The 21,295-nt window shown below is 40.1% G+C and overlaps 1 protein-coding gene across 6 annotated transcripts in view; it reads left to right on the top strand.

Annotated features, from left to right (window-relative positions):
- The window catches only part of GABRA2 (gamma-aminobutyric acid type A receptor subunit alpha2), a 114,968-nt gene that overhangs the window by 40,416 nt on the left and 53,257 nt on the right, over positions 1 to 21,295 (top strand). For all 6 annotated transcript variants that reach the window (XR_009757833.1, XM_061584177.1, XM_061584174.1 and 3 more), the window contains exon 4: positions 5,245 to 5,312. Coding sequence is in view for 5 of the 6 variants with exons in the window: in XM_061584177.1 (XP_061440161.1) it covers positions 5,245 to 5,312 (68 nt within the window). In the remaining variant the exon portion in view is untranslated. The remainder of the gene's footprint in view (positions 1 to 5,244; positions 5,313 to 21,295) is intronic.

Here is a 21,295-nt window from a genome sequence, read left to right as displayed (position 1 = left end):
GGCAGTCCTTCAAATAGAAGAATCCCTTCAAATATACGGCTATGTTAGCCCCCTCTCACGTGTGCTACTGCTCCTCTCTTTCCTTGCGGGATTTGCCTTTCTCTCACTAGTACCCCTTGTTTCTAGCTGTGCTGCTTGTCTTGGCAGTTTGCATCATAGGAAACACAAATAAGAGAATGCTCTCAAGGCTCATTCTTGGTATTATCTGGATTAGAAGAAACATACAAAATGCATTATATTAGGGAAAAAGCCTTGCAAAAATGTGTATATTAGTCAAAAGTGCATACAAAATGAGTTTATTAGGAGAAATTCAGAATAAAATGCTGATGAATTTTCATGAGAAAAAAAGCCCTGACCACAAGCTTCAAGCTGTACATTTGTTTTCCTTCAAGAGCTCCATTGATATTGTAAAAAGAGTGGGGGGATTTCATTTTTGCTTCTGTCAGTAGGGTTGAACTCTGAAGTAGGTGAGGGGAGATTCATAAACATTTTCACTCATTATGAAAAGTTTGTCACTTTTTAATGATTTTTCAGTTGGCAGGAAACGACTGTGAATCAAAGTGGTCTTCACAGTGCTGCAGCCACAATACAACCTTCTCCTGCTATGATACCCATTCATAGTGTGGGCAATGCTTCCTGTCCTTACTCTAACCCCCCCCCCCCGAAAAGAGGGAAAACTCCAGGTGCTTGCAATAAGATTTATTCCAGGCCCAATACATTTGGTGAGAAATGCTGCTAAAAATTGCCTCCAGGGAAGGATTTGCTCTGAAACTGTTTGGACCTGGAATAGATCTTACTTCAAGCACCTGGAGTTTTTTGTTTTTTTTTTGCTTGCCCGTGGTGCATTCCAGTTCTGTGTTTGGTTTTCTTATTCTGAATTGGCTTCATAATGTATTTGTTTGTTGGTCGGTTTGTTTGTTTGTTTACCAAGAACAAACCTTGGCTACAGCTTGCGGTTTGGAGGGAGACTAACGTGAGCCCAAGTTCAGATGTAATGCTAAACCAAACCATAGCTTATCTCTGGGTAGTGTGGCAGCAGGATGACTTGGGAAGTAGCGAAGTGGTTGTGATATTTAGTGAATAGCCTCATGCGCACACATTCACACATGCAGTCTTTCTTCCGTTTATTGCCTTTTTATTATTTCATTTCTTGCTGGTGTTGTTTTTAACTGTACCATGATTCAAAAATCTTTTTGCTTGAAAAATGATCTATAAATAGCCTAAATAAATATAAAAAATAAATCTGAGTTAGCTTGATGTTGACATCAGGTCACCAGATCTGATTGGCAGTGTGACAACCTTGTGATGTTATTACATTGGCTTTGTGATCCCTATCAGGTAGCTAGAAAGGAGGCAATGCCATTTCCTTGGTAACCCAATTCAGTTTCTATTGACTTTTTACCTAGTGAACACTTAAAATTAATCCCTACCTTTGCTAATATAATTAGTGCCATGTTAATCTTTACTTACTTCTGTTCGCTGCTTTGAGGAATCTGTGTGTTCTGATTAGGAGTATAGACAGATCTTTAAAAATTGGAGAATCAACCATTTTTTGTTTTGTTTTGTCCCAGTAGCCCTTAGTGCAACCTGAAAACCTTTTTAGCACCTATTATTATTATTGTTATTTCCATTTATAGACTGCTTACTATCTAAAAGATCTCAAAGCGGTTTACAATAGAATACACAAGGTACAATAAAAACATATCAAATTAATTTACAAAGCAAAATACATAAATAATATACATATACATAAACATGAATGAAACCTTAATCTTGAAACAACTAGTTTAAATAGTCTCAGAGCTTTAAGAAAAATACGGTTGTGTTACCAATGCAAAGCGAGGACTAAAGGGAGTCACAAAAAGCTTTTTACATATTTGAAATTTTCTGCTAGAGAATTTAAAGTTACTGAATATATATTTAAAGGTTTGGGGTTAATCATATTTAAAATGTACTTTATGTCAATAAATGATTTCAAAGTTTGCCATTTTCAAATGAAATACCAAAACATCAGAATTACAGCTCAAGGCATTAAAATTATCACTATTTTAAAAGTGTTTTCAGAATCATCAACAGCTTTCCTATGAACAGAGATGTCAACACAGATGCATAGTTTTAGCATATTGGCCTGCACTCTCTTGCCATTCCTGGAACCCCTTTCGTAGATATATTTTCCAGCTTGATTAGATCCCACAAAGCTGATGGCTTTGATATCAGGATGGTCACAAATAAAATTCACAGCTGCATGTTGTCCATGGATGATGTCCAGTGTTCCATCAGGGGCTCCAGCATCCTACAGCAGCTTGGCAAGGAACATGAGGGCTCCTGGCACACCCAACAATCAGTACTGTAGCTGAGCAGGGAGGGTCAAACAAAATACCGCAACTTATTTCTCAGCAGGGAAATTATGCCCCTTTCTATATGTCTCATGACACATTTGACTTTGTGTCAAGATGACCTACATTTCTGGCCAAAGCACACTAAGTGACCATTGTTATAAACCATTATATATGGCCTTATGAACTAAGAGTACATGCCAAGGATTCCATTCACTTTCCTTGGGGGTAGGGAGCAGTGTGAGTTGATTGTCTGATCTGCGCTGACAGCATTGCTATACTTATAATGGAGGCTTGAGACTTCTAGTTATGCTGCAAAACATAACAAGGGTGAACGGAGGCTAATCTAATTAGATCTGCCCAACAAGTGCTGGAATCCATTTTAAGACTGTATCAGTTTGCAGACATCTCATCTTTAAATTTCATGCCAACTTTTTCTTCCTCCTTTTTTATTAACATGTAGTCTGATGAATAGTTTGAGAGAGCTCAAAGGTCTGTTCACTATTTTGTGACTTTTTCTTTGGTCCTTTTAAAGGTATTACCGTACTGTAGATTTTTGGTACTTTTCTGTGTCTCCAGTCTGATCCCTGCATGACGCTGTCCAGGGTGCTGCTGAAGCCTTGACTTGCTGAGGCAGTCGCTCAAAACAGAACCCTCCACCCACACTTCTCATATATTTTCTTTGTCAAAATAAAAATAAAATAAAATAGTTCTCAAGAAGTCTACATAATCAATCTTTTCTTGATCATCCCAGAATGCAGGACATGGAATAATGGGCTCAAGTTAGAGGAAGCCAGATTTTGGCTGAACATCAGGAAAAATTTCTTAACTGTTAGAGCAGTACGACAATGGTACCAATTACTTAGTGAGGTGGTGGGCTCTCCAATACTGGAGGAATTCAAGAGGCAGCTGGACAGCCATCTGTCAGGTATGCCTTAAGTTGGGTCCCTGCATTGAGCAAAGGGTTGGACTCAGTGGCCTTATAGGCTCCTTCCAACTCTACTATTCTATGATTCTATGAAGATAATACATAAACAAACTCAGGGTCATCTTGTTGAATTCATTTCTAGTAATTTCAGGGTAAGAAAATGAAATTACTTTTTCACTCAACAATAGATTCACTGCTACTGGGAACAATCACTATTTGTATAGCTTTTAAAAAGAATTAAAAAGAATCCATAGCTTTATCAGTGGCTATAAAAAGGGACCCTCTGTGTTCACAGAAAATATTTCTTTGGTTGCAAGATGATGGGGCAACAGTAGAAAATGGCCCTGTTTACTGTGCCCTAATTGTGAGGTTCCAGGACAATTTATCCGACTACTTTTAATTTAATTTAACAAAATTTGTATACCGCTTAATTGTAAGTAAAACTTCTATGAAGTTTTATCCAACTAGTGTTGGAGATAGAGTTTTGGACTATATTGATCTATGGTTTGATCCAGCAAGTCTATTATAATCATATTCTCATTTCACCCTATAGAGGGCAGTGGTATGTATCTATTGCCATGTTATTTATGTTAATGCATACAGAAAGGGTGGGGAGCATGTTATGATGTGGGTCTCTAATGTAAAATTAACAATATACTAATTCACTAGTGGATGGTGCAAACAAAGAAAAGAAAGAAATCAAACTTTGCCAACCTCCTTAGTATCTTTCCTGAACTATTCTGTCCTAGAATTTAAAAAATCCTAAGTATGTACTAAAAACAATTTTGGACAAAACAGATGCCATACTGGAGGGAGAAGACATTAGCAAGAAAGAAATATTATTAGACTGAATTTGATTTTAGGTGGTATACCTAAGATAAGTAGTAGTCAACATTTCTGTTGTCTTGATGTAGGAAAGATTTGTGAGGTATTTTCTCACGTAGTTGTTCACTTTTAGGACACAGACTCTATTTTCAGCCAAGATGAATTTTTGTTTCCAAGCACAATTGAAAGGGTTAGTGATTTCCTTTAAAACCATACATGGCTTGAGTCTAGGATACCTGAGAGGCTGCTTTCTCCCACACAAGCCTGTCCGCTCATAAACATCAAGTGGGGATATCCTTCTCTGTGTTCCATCTGTGGTAGAACTATGACTGGTTGGAATAAGAGATAGAGCTTACTCAGTGCCTGCATCAGTATTATGGAACAGCTTGCCCTATGAGGTTCGGATGTTCCCCTTTCCAAGTGCCTTCTGATGGCTGGTGAAGACTTTTTAAAAAATTGGCCAGGCTTTTAACTTGACAGACAGAGGTTTTGTGTGCGTGTGTGTGAGAGAGTATTTTCCCTGGAAAACTGTGTTTTATCTGTTGTGCCTGCTTTTGTTATGTTTTATTATTGCAATTATATTTTAATATTTTTGATTTTAATTATTGTAAGCCACTTTGACTAATAAATATGTATTAGAAGGGTGACTTATACATCTAAAATAAATGTCTACCTTACAGTTATGTCATATTTTGTCTCCTGTTTACTTTCCTATATTTTACTTTAAAAGTAAGCTTGCATCTCCTATTGTTCCAATAATAGTATATACATATTCTAAGGCTCAAAAGCTAGAAATCAAACTAATTATATAAAATCTTTTGATTTCTAAGGCATTTTACAAGATTCTCCCTAACTAGAATAAATATGAATGGAAGAGTCATATATATGTGTATCAGGTGATTTGACTTATATTGTATTCATGAAAAAAATATATATTCCAATCCTGTTAGTTTCCTGCAACAAGAGGTCCACATTTAGGATGTGTTTCTGCAATGACCATCAGTGGTAAACAAGTTACTCATGACTGTATTACAAGAAAATGCTTTGTTGTGTTTATTGAAGAAAATACATTGTAGGGCCTCTCTCAGCATATTTGTAAAAAGGGAGAAATGTAAATTCTCATACTTCTTCTTTTGTCTTATTTTCGTATGCCAGATAGTACAACTGAAGTCTTCACAAACATATATGTGACCAGTTTTGGACCAGTTTCAGATACAGACATGGTGAGTCCCCAGAATGAATAAATGTTGTTAAAAATGTATGCCCCCAACCATTTTACAGAAATTTCATAAAGAACCAATCTCCTAATTTGTATGACTCTTGTAGTGATTAATCATTGTCATGAACAGCACCAGCAACAAAAAGAAAAAGAGAGAGATGGCAAATGAGCAGAGTTACCACCACTCTTAATGGTTGTGGGGAACTGCCTAGGCATGATAATGGCACTGAAATCTGGCTTTCGGAGACATACTCTGGACTCTCAGGCCAGTTACCATGCCATGTCAAATCCCACTGAGATCAGGAGCAACCATTCTTTGCCTTGATTGGCCAATTTCATTTTTAGTTGTAGCCACTGCGGTTTAAAGTGGATGAATCTGTGGAAGCGACTGTGGAAGTGGGTGTGGGGACAGGTTGAGTGTATTGGAATTCACCAGCCAGTGTTGCTGATCAGTGGCGTCACTAGGGTTGGTGTCACCCAGTGCGGTAACTCATGGTGTCACGCCCATGGACCTCCTCCCATACCAGACCATACAGAATCCTTTGTAATGTTTTTTGTACTAATGTTACTCGTAAATCGTAATTCCTGTATATCACTGAATGTAATGGCAATAGTAGTGACATAAACAACTATTTAAATTACAATATCATACGCCCAGCCCAAATTCTTGCTCTTATCACTAATGGGAGTTAATTATCTTTCATATGCCCATAATAAATTTTCAGATACTTTCAGACCCTCAGCAATTTTCAAGTGGTCTATGTAGAAGAAAAGTTTGGGAACCCCTGGTATAAGACATCTGTTTATGTCTCTATGCTGCTCTCACCCCTCATTTAGGTGCCTGGGATGCATGCGTGTGGACATACCTCCTTACAGTTATGGAAAGTGATTCTTAATAATAAGTCTCCAGACACAAAGTTACATCGGTATTTATCAGTTGTTTAGTAGAAAATTCAGAAGTGCAGAGTCCCTTCATGATGGTTGCAGCCACATACACCCTTTTTTGCTCCTGGATTAAGAATGAGATCTTTGTTAATGCATTCTCTCACAACAAACATCTCTGGGAGCCAATCAGCATGTAAGTGGAGGGCGTTAGCAACTGAGAAGAGTCTTCTCAGTGGGTGACTCACCTCCTTTCACTCTGATTGGCTCCAATCAGCAGGAAAGGCAAGGAAGCATATTAGAAGACTCTTCTCAGTGACTAACACACTTTTCATGCTGACTGTAGGATGCTTGGAAACATAGGGACCCTGCTTCCAAAAAAGCAGACCCCCTGGGCGACTACACTCCTGGTGCTTATGGACATGACCGTAATATATTTTGTCACGTGCAAGTTCGATATTATTTATTAAATGTGTTTAGGATTACACTGATGGCATTCCCAAATATGTACTTTCACACAGACTTTGGTTTTCCATAACACAATGTTTGTCCAAGCCTCCACACTTGGGGGGGGGCACTACTTGCACACCCTTTCCATAAGCACATCAAAGTTGGATACACACCTGAACCACGACCCAGACAAAAGGGCACTCAAAACAAAAAGATAATTATAGTGGCTGAGTAGATCTTGTACAGTGGTTATACTGACTGGGCAGCCACTGTCCTTCATATACTTTTGCCTATACAAAGATTAAATTTCTGTATATGAAAAAGTAATGTATGAAGTGGTCTCAACAGTGAGAAAAGTAAACATGTGAATGGTGATCCAAATGTTTTTCATTCTCACGTTATGAAGCTAGCTGCCAGATGATGTATCACCTTCCCTACGCATGCAGCGTAGACTGAAAAAACAGCACCCAAGCCACCATTCAATACGTGCACGTGTTATTTCCAACATGAATCTACAGATCTCAAAAAGTAATGTGTGACAAAGTCCTCAAACACCTTATAACATGCCTCAAACATGGTCTCTTGTTCTACCAGCATGCCTTCACACCATCACTTTGCCAAAACATAAGGATAGGTGAATTGCTTTTAGGGAGGTTCACAATTATGATTTCCTATTTATTTAATCTAAAAATATTTAAAATACATAAAAACAGCCAGGGGAAGATATTGGAGAAATATAAAATAAACACAAATAAAAAAGGGGGGGAGGTGAAGAGACCTTAAATGTGCTACTCACCATCTCTCAGCCTATGAATGAAAGGATGAAAACAGGATGAAAACAGTGGAGAACCATTTGTGCAATAAGACACAATGCTACCATGAAAACCACATTCCGATACCCGTTCCGGTTTTCGTGGATGTTTTGTGTCTTATTGCATGCATCCCATGTAGTCATGTGGGACTGGTGAATTTGGGAGGTCTGGCTGATTGGGAAGTCACCGTTCCGGGCTGTTTTACATAAAAGCGCATTATAACCCGGAACGGGTATCGGAACGTGGTTTTCGTGGATGTTTTGTGTCTTATTGCATGAATCCCATGTAGTCATGTGGGACTGGTGAATTTCGGAGGTCTGGCTCGCTGGGAAGTTGCCATTCCGGTCTGTTTCCGTTCCAGAGGGTATTTTGGTTGTTAACGGGTTGATAAAAATCCTATCGGAATGATTTTTGTTCCTAAATGTTGTTCTCAGGTGTCTCTAACACATCCCATTGTTTTTGGCATCAATTTCTTTTATAAAGGGCCCATTCTGGCCTGTTCCATTCTGTTCCGACTTTTACACCGTCCCGTATATACTTACCCAATTTATGAGATTTTCAGATAAACGGGGGGGGGGACACACCACCATTTTCTGGCCTTGCAATGAGGTTTTGCAGATACTGCCACAGGTCAACCAAACACTTCACTGATTGGCTGCCATCCTGAATGGGCGGGGTTAAAGCTACAAAGTGCTATACAGTAGTTTAAAAAAAGATTTAATGGGGGTGCTGACATTTTTATGTATATCTCGAGAACCGGACCACCTAGAAACTTAATTTTTTTAAAAAATTAAAGCTGAGAATCACCCCCCTCTGATGGTGTCACCTGGTGTGGTCCGCACCCCCCTAGTAATGCCACTGTTGCTGGTTGCAGGCTTTTAGTTCTATGAAAATGGGAATCAGCCTCTGAGTATGACCGCATTTCATTTCAATAATGACTGTAACTATCTTCACTGTGTACTGGCAATACATATGGGTAAGCTGCTGAGGAACATTAAGCGGGCTCCAAGGCTCTGAGAATGCACCATTTGGTGACACTATTATCTAAATACAGATATTACTGGGGGCTAAAAAACAGATTCTGTAACAACAAAGATAACATAGCCTTGCTTTTAAAGGGCCTTTACAGGTATGATGCATTTATGCTCGGATGAGTGAATTCATTGATTGAGGGCTGGCCAGAATCTGTCTGAAAGATTCCACCAAAAGAAGATTAGCACTGGCTTTTTGCCTTTCCAGAAAGCACATGATATAATAACATGTGAAATACACATGGAGTGTTATTGGCTCATCTCCCTGGGGTAAAATTAAGCAACCATTTTTACCACATCAGGGGCCAGATATAAGTCTAGGATAGGTCAAAATTCCAAGATACCAAAGTAGCACTTACACATTTGTTTCCTGTAGTAATTACTGCTTCAGTCTTGGAGAGCAAAACCCAAGCCTGACCCAGTGTCAGACTCACAGAATCCAATTACAGCAGCATGGTCTGTGAAGCACAGCTGAAAACTGAAGACCCGACAGGCAGTTTAGGACATGCCTTTTAAGTAATCTTCATAAGCCCTTTTAATCATGGTGGTGTCTTGGTTAAACAAGAAATACAAACAACCAAACTTAACCCATGTTATATCTAATACAACTATGTGCCACCAGTTGCTGCGTTTGTCCCATGTGTAGGCAGAATAAGGACAGAGCATTAATGACAGTCAGAATGGATTCTTCACTAATATTAACGCAAATATTTAATATCAGTGTCACCATGAGTTCCTTTCCATTACACAAATGTGCCTAGTTTCACCTGGCAGGTGTTAAAGATTTGCCGTTTGAATTTGTCCAGGGCATTTGTCATTATGGGAAGATCTCTTGTTGAATTCCCCAATTCCTGCTAAAATAGCACATACTGAATTTAATAAGTCATTTCAAGAAGACAACTGACTATAGAGCATATGCAAAGTTTACTTTATGCAGAATGATTAAAGATAGCAATTACTCAAGTGAATAGAAAGATTTTTTCCACATGATAAAAAGCATTGCATCTTATTTTAATAGACACATGATTTTATTGATATTGGACACTGTGGGCTTGATTTGCCATTATGGTGCATGTAAGTATGGAACACATTTTAAAAATCTAAACAGGTGGGTGGAGAATTCACTTGGCAGCATTTCATGCATGCTTTGCTTGGGGTGTAAACGAGAACATAAGATACACAGCAATGGATAAGAGAATCCTATTTAGCATTTGCAAAAATGATAGTTCTCTAGAGAGCCCTTATGGAAATGATACTCTGTGCCTCAAAATGACAGCCACAGCCATTAGCTGCAGGCCTCTTTGCAGATAAGTACTCAGCTATATAAAAGTGGTTAAAGTGTTTACTAATGCCAAGGGTTAGCATTAACTCTAACATATGAAACTGGTTTCCCCCCCTTTTCTAAATAAATAAATAAATAAAATGTTGGCAGCTTCCAGATAATCTTATGCAGGGACAAACTTGAAATAATATATTCCATACTTTAAAAGGGAAATCATTGAGATATAAATACCGTGTTCCTTTTCCCAGTAGCTGGGAAGATAAATATTTTGGTAATAATAATATTTATAATTATTATTTAATCACAGTGTTACACTCAAGTGCCTCAAAGTATACACAATAAAATAGAATAACAAAGGCATTAAAATCAGGTAAAAAGAGCAATAAAACACTATATAGAGCAGACAATATAGTTTAAAAGAATAAGTCCTACCCATCCCACTTGAACAATGAGCACAACCAAGGCCACTAACATATCTAACTACCCTCCCAATTAAAAAACACAAGCCCGGGTAAATAAGAATGTTTTTGCCTGGCACCTAAAACTAGACAGTGATGATGCCAGGCAAGGTTCTGTGAAGAGAGCATTCTGCAAAAAGGAAGCCATCACTGAAAAGATCCGTTCTCATGTCACCAGCCTCCGCACCTCCCTCGGAGAGGGCACACGAAGGAAGGCTTCAGATGATGAATCCAGTCTCCAGATTGATTCATGTGGGATGAGGCAATCCTTGAGATATTGAGGTCCTGATGCTTTACAGGTCAAAACCAGCAGTTTGAAAATAATTGCTAGTCAGTGCAGTAGAGACAGAATAGGTGTTATATGCTTAACCCTTCTTGCTCCAGTCAATAATCTGGCTGGTGGGGTCTGCACCAGTTGCAGTTTCCGAACTGTCTTCAGAGACAGTCCCAGGTATAACACAGTGCACTAATCTAACCTAATTTACCAGAACATAGACAAAAGAAGTTAGGCTATCCCTGTACCTGTCCAGATAGGGTTACAGCTGGGCTATCACCCGAAGCGAATGGAAGGCGCTTCAAGCCACTGAGGCTACTGGAGCCTTAATTGACAGTAATGAATCCAGAAGAATCCCCAAACTACACCTCTTCACCTCTACACCAAAGGGAGTGTAACCCCATCCAGAGCATGCCAACTCCACCCATCTAGGTTACCACCCACTAACAGGATAGCCACCATAGCCTGACCACTGTTGTCCACGCACTGGTAACCTCCAGGCTGGATTACTGTAATGCACTCTATGTGGGGCTGCCCTTGAGGATGGTCCGGAAGATGCAGCTGGTGCAAAATGCGGCGGCGAGACTGCTCACTGGGGCTGGATATTGTCAACATGTCACCCTGCTGCTGAAAGAATTGCACTGGCTGCCCATTTGCTACCGGGCCAAGTTCAAGGTTTTAGTTTTGGTGTTCAAAGCCCTGTACAGCTTGGGACCAGGATACCTGAAAGACCGTCTTATCCCTTATATACCCAATAGATCACTGCGCTCTACAGGTGAGGGCCTTCTGCAGATACCATCTTATCAGGAGGTCCATTCTGCACAACATAGGAAACGGATCTTTTAGTGTGGTGGCACTACCCTGTGGAATTCCCTCCCCTTAAATATTAGACCGGTGCCATCTCTGCTATCTTTTTGGTGCCTTTTGAAGACCTTCCTCTTTCAACAACCCTTTTAAGTTGAGACCTATCCCAGTCTGTGTTGGAATTGCTTTTTAATATGTTCTTAAACTTTCTTTAAAAAATATTTTTAATCTTAGATGTTTTGAAAGCTTTTTTTAAGAAATGTTTTTAAAGATGTTTTGTTTTAATGTGTTTTAAAGTTTGTTTTTATGATGTTTTAAAGTTTTTAGTGCTTTTGTTTGCCACCCTGGGCTGCTGCTGGGAGGAAGGGTGGGATATAAATCAAATAATAAATAAATAAATAAAATAAACAGTGGCTCAGTCTTACCTGGATTAAGCTTCAGTTTATTGGCTCTTATCCAATCTATTACTGAGGCCAGACAACAGCCTAACACATCTACTGTTACACCTGTGGATTTATAGGAGACATAGCGCTGCAGATGTAAAGGAGAAATCATCAGCATATTGCAAACAATGCAATCCAAAACTCTGGATGACCCCAATCAGCAGTTTCATATAGATGTTAAACAACTTGGGGGATACATTCAAACCTATGGCACCCCACACTGGATGCTCCATGGGGTCAAATAGCACTCTCCAAGCATCACCCTCTGGAGATGGCCCTCCAAGTAGGATTAGAACCATCGCACAGCAGTGCCCACCCCCAACAGTCACTCCAGAAGACTACCATAGTTGATGGTATCAAAAGCTGCTGTGAGATCAAGGAGGATTAACAGGGATGTCTGTCTCACAACAAAGGCCATCACTCATCATACAAGGTTACCAATGCAGTTTCTGTGGCAAAATCAGGCCTAAAGCCCAATTGAAATGGGTGTAGAAAATCAGTCTCCCCCAAGAGAGCATGGATCTGACCCACAACTAATTGTTTAAGAACGTTGCCCAAGAAGGAAACATTAGCAACCGGCCAATAGTGGTTTAGATTTTCTGAATCCAGAGGTTTCTTAAGGGGTAGTCTTACCATCACCTCCTTTAGGCAGGCAGGGACTACTCCCTCTTGCATGAAATCATTAATCACTTCCCTGGTCCAGTTGGCTGTCCTCTCCTTCCCAGATTTTATCAGCTATGAAGGATAAGAAGCAGGAGCAGACATGGTTGCCCAAACAGATCCCAACACCTTGTCTGCATCCTCAAACCATATTAGCTAGAACTTATTCAATTACAACAGGACTGGACCGTGTTCTGGATGCCTCTTCACATTCCTCTACTATAACAGCAGAGTCGAGATCTTGGAAGATACAAGTGATTTTATCCTAAAAATGGCTTGCAAGCAGGTCATAGCCAGCTACCTTAGCCTCCACCACCTCCTTTGGGGCAAAGTACATAAGGCCCCTTTCTACTCAGAAAACTGGATAGTATAATGAGGATGCAGTGGAAGGTGCAAAGTATGGCTCTTTGCTGCCTTTACTGCCACTGAATAGGCTCAACAATGAGCAGTTTTCAATTGCATTCATCTGGAGTTTTCTTCCACTTGCTTTCAATTTGTCTTCCCACTTCTTTCATTGCCCTAAGCTCTGATGTATAACAAAGAGCCAACCGAGCATGAGGAGATGGTATTTTAAGAACACAAGAAAATAAAAAGAGCCTGCTGAATCAGGCCAGTGGTCCATCTAGTCCAGCATCCTGTTCACATGGTGGCCAATGAGATGCCCTAGGGAAGCCTGCAAACAGGACCTGAGGGCAAGAGCACTCTCCCCTGCTGTGGTTTCCAGCAACTAGTGTTCAGAAGCATAATGCCTCCGACTGTGGAGGCAGAGCATAGGAATCATGGCTGGTAGCCTTTGATAGCCTTATCCTCCATGAATTTATCTAATCTTCTTTTAAAGCCATCCAAATTGGTGGCCATCACTGCCTCTGGTGGGAGCGAATTCCATAGTTTAAGTATGTGCTGTGTGAAGAAGTACATTCTTTTGTCTGTCCTGAATCTTCCAACATTCAGCTTCATTGGATGTCCATAATTTCTAGCATTATAACAATCAAAGAAAAACTTTTCTCCATCTACTTTTTCCAGGCCATGCATAATTATATACACTTCTATCATATCACCTCTTATTCATCTTTTCTCTAAACTAAAAAGCCCCTCATACGGATGTCACTCCATCTCCTTGATCATTTTCGTTGCTCTTTTCTGAAGCTTTTTCAACTCTACAATATCCATTTTGAGATGAGATGGGCAGAACTGTACACAATATTCTAAATGCGACAGCACCATATATTTATATAACAGCATTATATCGGCAGTTTTATTTTCAATACCTTTCATAATGATCCCTAGCATGGAATTTGCTTTTTTCACAGCTACTGCACACTGGGTTGACATCTTAATCAAGCCATCCACTACTACCACAAGGTCTTGTTCCTGGTCAGTCACCCCCTATGAGTGTATGTGTAAAATTAAGATTTTTGGCAATATGCACAACTTTATACTTGTTTACATGGAATTGCATTTGCCATTTTACTACCCATACACTCTGTTTAGAGTGTTCCTTTTGGAGCTCTTCGCAATCCCTCTTTCTTTTAACAACCTGAACAATTTAGTATCATCAGCAAACTTGGCCACCTCACTGCTCACCCCTAACTTTAGATCATTTATGAACAAGTTAAGAAGCACAGTCCCAATACCTATCCTTTGGGGACTCGACTCTTTACAGCCCTCCCTTGGGAGAACTGTCCATTTATTCCTACTCTCTGTTTTCTGTTTCCTAGCCAGTTCCTGATCCACAAGAGGACCTCTCCTCTTATTCCATGACTGCTAAGCTTACTCAGGAGTCTTTGATGAGGTAACTTGTCAAAAGACCAAGTACACTATATCCACTGAATCACCTTTATCTACATACTTATTGACAATCTCAAAGAATTCTAATAGGTTAGTGAAATAGGACTTTCCCTTGCAAAAGCCTTGCTGGTTGTGCTTCAGCAAGGCTCGTTCTTCTATTTGCTTGGTTATATTATCTTTAAAAATATTTTCTACAAGTTTTCTGGGACAGACATTAAGCTAACCAGATTGTAATTTCTTGTCTTGGATCCCTTTTTAAAGACTGGGGTTACATTGGCCACTTTCCAGTCCTCAGGTACGGAGGCAGATTTGAGGGACAAGTTGCATATTTTTGTTAGAAGATCAGCTAAATTACATTTGAGTTCTTTGAGAACTCTCGGATGGGTGCCATCCAAACCTGGTGTTTTTCACTTTTTGTTTTGCCTACTAAGCTTAGAACTACATCTCTCGTCACCACTATTTGCCTCAGTTCCTCAGACTCTCTTCCTGCAAAAGTTAGTTCAGGTGCAGGGATCTGCCCTGTATCCTCCATTGTGAAGATGCAAAGATGCAAATAATTCATTTAGCTTCTTTGCAATCTCCTTATCCTGCTTTAGCACACCTATGAAGGGTCCAATCACTTCCCTTTGAATGTAGTTGAAGAATTTTTTGTTGTTAATGTTTAGTTTTTAGCAATGTGTTCCTCAAATTCTTTTTTAGCATCCCTTATTGTTTTCTTGCATTTCTTTTCCTGTAGTTTGTGTTCCTTTTTATTCTCTTCATTCGTACAAGACTGCCATTTTTTGAAGGAAGCCTTCTTGCCTCTAATAGCTTCTTTGACTCTGCATGTTAACCACACTGGCATTTTCGTGGCCCTGGTGGTACCTTTCCTGATCTGCAGTATACACTCCAGTTTAGCATTTAATATTGTGTTTTGGAATGATTTGACTCTTTTGACTTTGCCTTTCAACTTTCTTTTTACCAATCTCTCTCCCCCCCCCCCCCATTTTGGGTAGGTTTCCTCTTTTGAAGTCAAATGTAACTATGTTGGATTTTCTTGGCAATTGGCCATTTACATGTATTTTAATTTAATAGCACTATAGTCTCATTGCTCCCATTTGGTTTGACAACACTTGCATCCTGTACCAGGTCCTAGATGCCACTCAAGATTAAGTCCAGGGTTACCGCCCCTCTGGTTGATTCCATGACCAGTTGTTCTTGGGTACAGTTGTTTAGGGTATCTAGAAATTTTACTTCTTTGTTGTGACTGGAACACATATATCTATGTCAGGGTAGTTGAAATCACCTATTACGACAACATTTCCTAGTTTGGATGCTTCCTCAATTTCATTTTTCATCTCAAGATCTCCCTGAGCATTTTGATTAGGGGAATGCTGGTATGTTCCCAGTACTAAATTATTCTTGGGCTCAAGTATCACCACCCACAACTTTTCTGTGAAGGAGTCTGCCTCTTTTGAAGTTTCTAACTTGCTAGATGCAATGCCCTTTTTCATGTGTAGAGCAACACCACCTCCAAAACATCCTTCCCTGTCCTTCCGATATAGTTTATATCCAGGCATAACTGTTTCCCACTTTTTCTCCATTCCATCAGGTTTCTGTTGTGCTCACTATATATTTTTTTCTAGGCACCTTTATTTTTTGCTTCTTTTTATCTTTTAATGAAGTTTTTTTTAAAAAAATCTTGTTTTATAGCATGAGATTGTTATTTTGGCAGTGTCTGAAAATGTTCCTTTGTCTTCCTGGCTATCCATTGTTCATAGCCACCTCTTTATTTATTTATTTATTTATTTATATATATATATATATATATATATATATACACTACCCTGTAGCCAAAGCTCTCTGGGCGGTTTACCTCTTTCACATTTATAGTTGGAAATGCAGATTGAAACCCGCACTCACAAAGCTTACGTGGGGGATTTGGTCAGTCACTGTCTACCAGCCAAACACTAGGAGTTATTGTATGCCACTTTAAGGTAGGCAGGGTATATAAGTATAATGTATAAATAGAAGAGGAAACTCAAGTAAGGCAATGTTGAAGATATTATAAACAATGCCACATTTACCCCCATTTGAATTATTGCTATAATTTTTGAGAGTTCTTAACAAAATGCCTATCATTACAATTGGTCAGTCCCTCCATCCTAGACATGGCAAGTTTTGACTCAGATTGCAACTTACTACCTTTATCTATGGAACTCATAGAGAACCATTAAAAAACAAGCCCATCCGTATCTACTCCTGTCCTTCTCATTTCTTTTTTCTCACTTCTTGAACACAGTAGAATGTGGCAAAGTGATGGAAGGAACCGAGGATCATGCATGCATATGCAAACATACATACACATATGTGATTATGTATATGTTAAATCATTACATGGAAAAAGTGTTGAAATTGAGGCAAGAGCAACTCCTGTTTGGGTTCTTTAGTTTGTATTTTAGAAGGAAGATAGAGTTAGGGTCTTTTAGCTGGCTAGGATTGCCTACCTTTACCTGTGCAGTTCTCTACCTAACTTCCTAACCTAACCTAGCTCAGGGAAGCTCACCTGCCCCTCCTTCCTTTGTCGTCTTCTTCAACTGTCCAAGGACAGAGGAGACATATTTGTCTTTGCTCTCTCTCCTGAGACATGAGGGCAATACTCAAGTCTGGGCATTGCGCCTCCAACTTAGTTAGTTAAAACTAGGTATGCCTTTCCTATCTACTATGTATTTCTATAAATAAAGTAGCTTTTCTTATTTTACTAAGTCTTAATTCTCAGTGATCTAAATGCAGGGTAAAAGCCTGCTACTTAAGTAAATACACACACTGGCGCAAACGCAGGTCAGACGCTGAATCACTCTGCTTACATATTTCCATAACAAAAAGAAGGCAAAATGGAGTGGAGGATTTTGCTCCTCTTCCTCCCTCTCATGCATATTGTGCAGGATATGCACAACTTGTGTTTCCTGACATTACAATGTGCATAGGGGGAGTATAGGCTTCACATGTTTTCCAAAGATAGAAAATGGGGCAACATAAGACAGATATACCTCAAAAGAGCTTAAATACATGTTAACTAAGATAGAGTAGCCTGCACATCAACGGACATCTCATGCCTAGAGTCCCAAACAGATACATTTCAGTAGTGAATAAGCGGCCAGTGCAGATGTTTTAAGAGTGGTGTCACATGTTGTCGGAAATGTGCCCCCATCAGCAGTCTGTCTGGCTGCTGCATTTTGCATCAGTTGAAGCTTCTGAACCAGGGCTAAGGGCAGCCCCACAAAGAATGCATTACAGTAGGGCCCCACTCATATGGCAGGTTCCATTCCAGGCTCCCACTGAAAAGCACCAGAAAGTGGGGCCCTACTCAGCTGTAGCGTGGGGAGCTCCAGCTGCCGCGCTCCAGCTGACACCGATCAGCTGTAGCATGAGAGCTCCCCGTGCTACAGCTGATCAGCTGGAGCACGTGATCAGCTGGAGCGTGGGGAGCTCCAGTTGCCGCACTCCAGCTGACAGCGATCAGCTGGCGTGCTCGAGCTCCCAGCACTCCAGCTGATCGCACGCTACAGCTGATCAGCTGGAGTGCACAATCAGCTGGAGCATGGGGAGCTTTTCCTGACCTCTCACTGTATCAGAGGGCTTCAGGCATCGGCCATGCAAGGCATCTTTGCATTTGCACAGATTGAATTGTAGAAGCATTCAGTCCACTACATAGTTTTGTCAATGCAGAGTTAGAGTATTAAGAGTGAGCCATGTTAGGGGTTCTTCCCTTAAAGACTTCTCTTTTTATCCCTGTGGTATGGGAAGGAGTTGGGCCCCATTGGATCCCAGGCTGTTCATGTAATACTAGAACAGGCATTTAGAGGTTCTACTCTGGCCAAAACCCAGTTATACGTTTGCCAGTTGGTACTTAAGAGGTCCAGATGACAGTTTTGAGGAGGAAAAATCCCTGTGCTAAATATAAGTGAGAGGTGTATAGAATTTTCAACAGTTCTATAATCCCCTTCATTTATTCCTCATGTGAAGAGGGGTTCATACAGGAGGAGCTGCAGGGCTGCACCATTGCCCCTATATGTTCTGTGATGACCTAGTCCTGATGTCTGCAGGTGGAGCATGAATGTCAGCAGCAGGGAAGCTTATACGTATCTACTCTGTATGTGTAGGCTGTATGTGTATGCACACAATCAGTGTTCCAGAACACATGGATGCTTCCCCACTGCAGATGTTCATGCATGGATGTCACAGTCAGGGCACAATTTCATGGGTGTGGCCAGCCATTGTGGCTCCATAGCTCATTCAAGACATAGAATATCCTTCATATGAGCAATGTGTGAAGTTACCCACACACACGTTTCTGTTTTGTTGGTAGGTACCCTTGCCTACTTGGGGTAAATTCCAGCCAAAAAAAACAAAAAATACCCCAACAGTTAAGATTACATGATGAGAAGAGCATAATTGTGCTCACTGGTTCTACCCCCGTCTTCACATAATTGCTGCCCCCATTGTCTATGTTTGTCTGTGTGCATGTCTAAAGAAGGGAGCCTGTTCTACATGTTTAGTGTCCTGTGACTTGGAACACTGATTGCAAAGGGTTCTAAATTGCTTAGGGAGCCTGCATGCATTGGACAGCTTCCTGTTTCAGATCTTACCTCCCAATGAATGGGCACTGGTACAGGGAGATGTCTTTTCCTCTTATACCATGGTTTTCATGTGAGGAGTGAATACCTACACTATATAGGCTAATGTAACCCCAAAGACTGGTGTCTCCAGGTTCACTCACTCCTGTCCTGTGACAAAATGTATAGGAATGCTGAAAGATCCAAAAATTCAAAGTGAATTTCCTATTGCCAGTTTGAAGAAATTCATACAGAAATTATATTGATTATGTGAAAGAAAATAATTTGAATTAGCTAGACCTCTCCAGTTTATAATATGTTGGTAAAGTCTTTGGAATTAAATAAGATACATGTGGACAAATGAGAACAGTTCTACACAATAGGTCAGTTTCTGGTTTTTCAAGAGAGCATAGCAGGAATAGCCAATGTGGTGCCCTCCAGATGTTGTTGGGTTGCAACTCAAATCAGTTGAGCCAGTATGGCCAATGGTCAGGGACTATGGGTGCTGTAGTCCAACAATGTCTGGAGAGTACCACATTGATTACCTCTGGAGTAAAGCATAACAAAAAAGAATGGAAAGAAAATTTTACCTTCAGGAAATGTCAGGCAAAAATATATTTTAAAATGGGCTAATGCAATTTCTGTCAATATTTAAAGTGCCTTCTGCCAAATTTCATTCCTACAGTTACGACTCATTCCAGCCCTCACCCCACTGACCTTCAGCTTCATGTTGACAGCCAAGGGAGAAGCAGGTGTGATATTCAGAAAGTCCAGAAGGCAAAACACAAGGATGTTCCTTTTAACCAAGAAGTGTTTCTGCCTAGTGCTTGATCAGATAATAAATGCCAGTTCCCATTTTGCTCAGAGGCTTTGATTTAGAAACCTCCCCCAAGCATGCTTGTAAGTTCCAAGAAACCTTATCACAGATCAAAACAGTTCAGGAGGATATCAGATCTGAAGTAACAATGCAGCTAGACTACATGGGAACAACTAATGTGGTGGCTGCTTAGATCTTCCCATCATTTGGAAGACAGCCAAAAATGAATAGTGAGGAATTAAGGTCAATGAAGTTGAGGAACAATTTTCAGAGATTCCCAGAGTTGTGGAAAGCATAGATCCTGCGGGAGATTTCCTGCAGGATCCTGAAAAATAAGGAATGATTTGTGACCTGTTTCCCAGAGCTTTAAGTTAAAGCTCTGCAAGTAGATTGCATATTTATTTGGAATGTGGTATAGTGGTTAAGAGTGATGAACTAGAAGTGGGGAGCAATTCCCCACTCAACCATGAAGCTCACTGTATGATCTTGGGCCAGCAATTATCTCACAGCCTAGCTTATCTCACAGTTGTGAGGATAAAATGGGGGGGGGAGGAGACACCACCTTGAACTTCCTGGAGGAAAGTCAGGATAATTAATTAATTCAATTGAAATGTTTATGTCCTGACTTTCCTTGAATAATCTAAGACATAGGCTTTGCCTTCCTCCCATGGCTGGATGCAACAAACACCAGGATCTAAAAGCAACCCTCTGACCCACCCCCATATTCTATTCTTAAAAATCCAAAGAGTGTTTTGGATTTTATCCCTTCAAAATTGGTTTGTTGAAACATTGTACCAATGAGTAGCTTTGCATCCAATTACAGAGAGGCTTCAAGAAGCTTGTCTAAAGTACAGTTGGAACTTCCCCATTTGCTTGCTGATTACCCGTGAGAACACAGTGGGGCGGATCACCACATTCAAGAAGATATGCAGCTCTTCATATATCTCTGCATGGGCACTGGTAGCCTATAACCTTCTCTGGAGATGGATGATGCCCATTCAGATGAGAATAGTTAATAAGAGGAGTGGTATTTGGTGCTTAACAAAAGAAGAGGAGGAAAGCATCACAGAGAATTGGACCAGAAACTTCATCTCAGGTAGAAAGACAGTTCACTGTTCTGCCAGTTCCAGTGCATCTCCACCTCTCTCTTCTGAAAGCAGGAACACACAATGCTAGTAAAACCCCTCCCTTTTTACTGTAAAACCTGGTGGGAGCAGCTTGAGTGCATTTTTTTATAAAAAAAAATCAGCTTCAAAGAGATTTTATAACTGATTGTCAGATCAACCTGTTCCTCCTCCAGGTGTGGCTAATGGAAATGTTTTGATCTGGTGACTAGTGTGTTCACAGCTCTATTTGCAATTCACAATCCAGCTTTAGAAGATCATCTTTCTCTGGGTCTTACAGGTGTTGATTCCCATGACTAACAAAGGGTACCTGATTGTAAATTAAGACTATAGCTACATTGTAACCTTTATTTATACTGAACTTCAGATGTTTTCCTAAATATTAACCTTTGAGGTGTTTTTGTTTAATCATTTCTTTATATAACATGATGTTGCAGCATCACAGGCAGAATGAGGATGGAAACAATTGTTAAACTGTTAAACAATTGTTAAACCCTTTGGTATTCCCTTTCATTGTTGGTTACTTTGCACCTTTCTGGTTAAGACCACACAAGTCTCTGTTCATTC

Source organism: Rhineura floridana, chromosome 9, assembly GCF_030035675.1.
Source record: "Rhineura floridana isolate rRhiFlo1 chromosome 9, rRhiFlo1.hap2, whole genome shotgun sequence".
Lineage (NCBI taxonomy): Eukaryota > Metazoa > Chordata > Lepidosauria > Squamata > Rhineuridae > Rhineura > Rhineura floridana.
The sequence above is the reverse complement of the archived record's forward strand: the minus strand, read 5'-3'. Positions and strand labels throughout refer to the sequence as shown.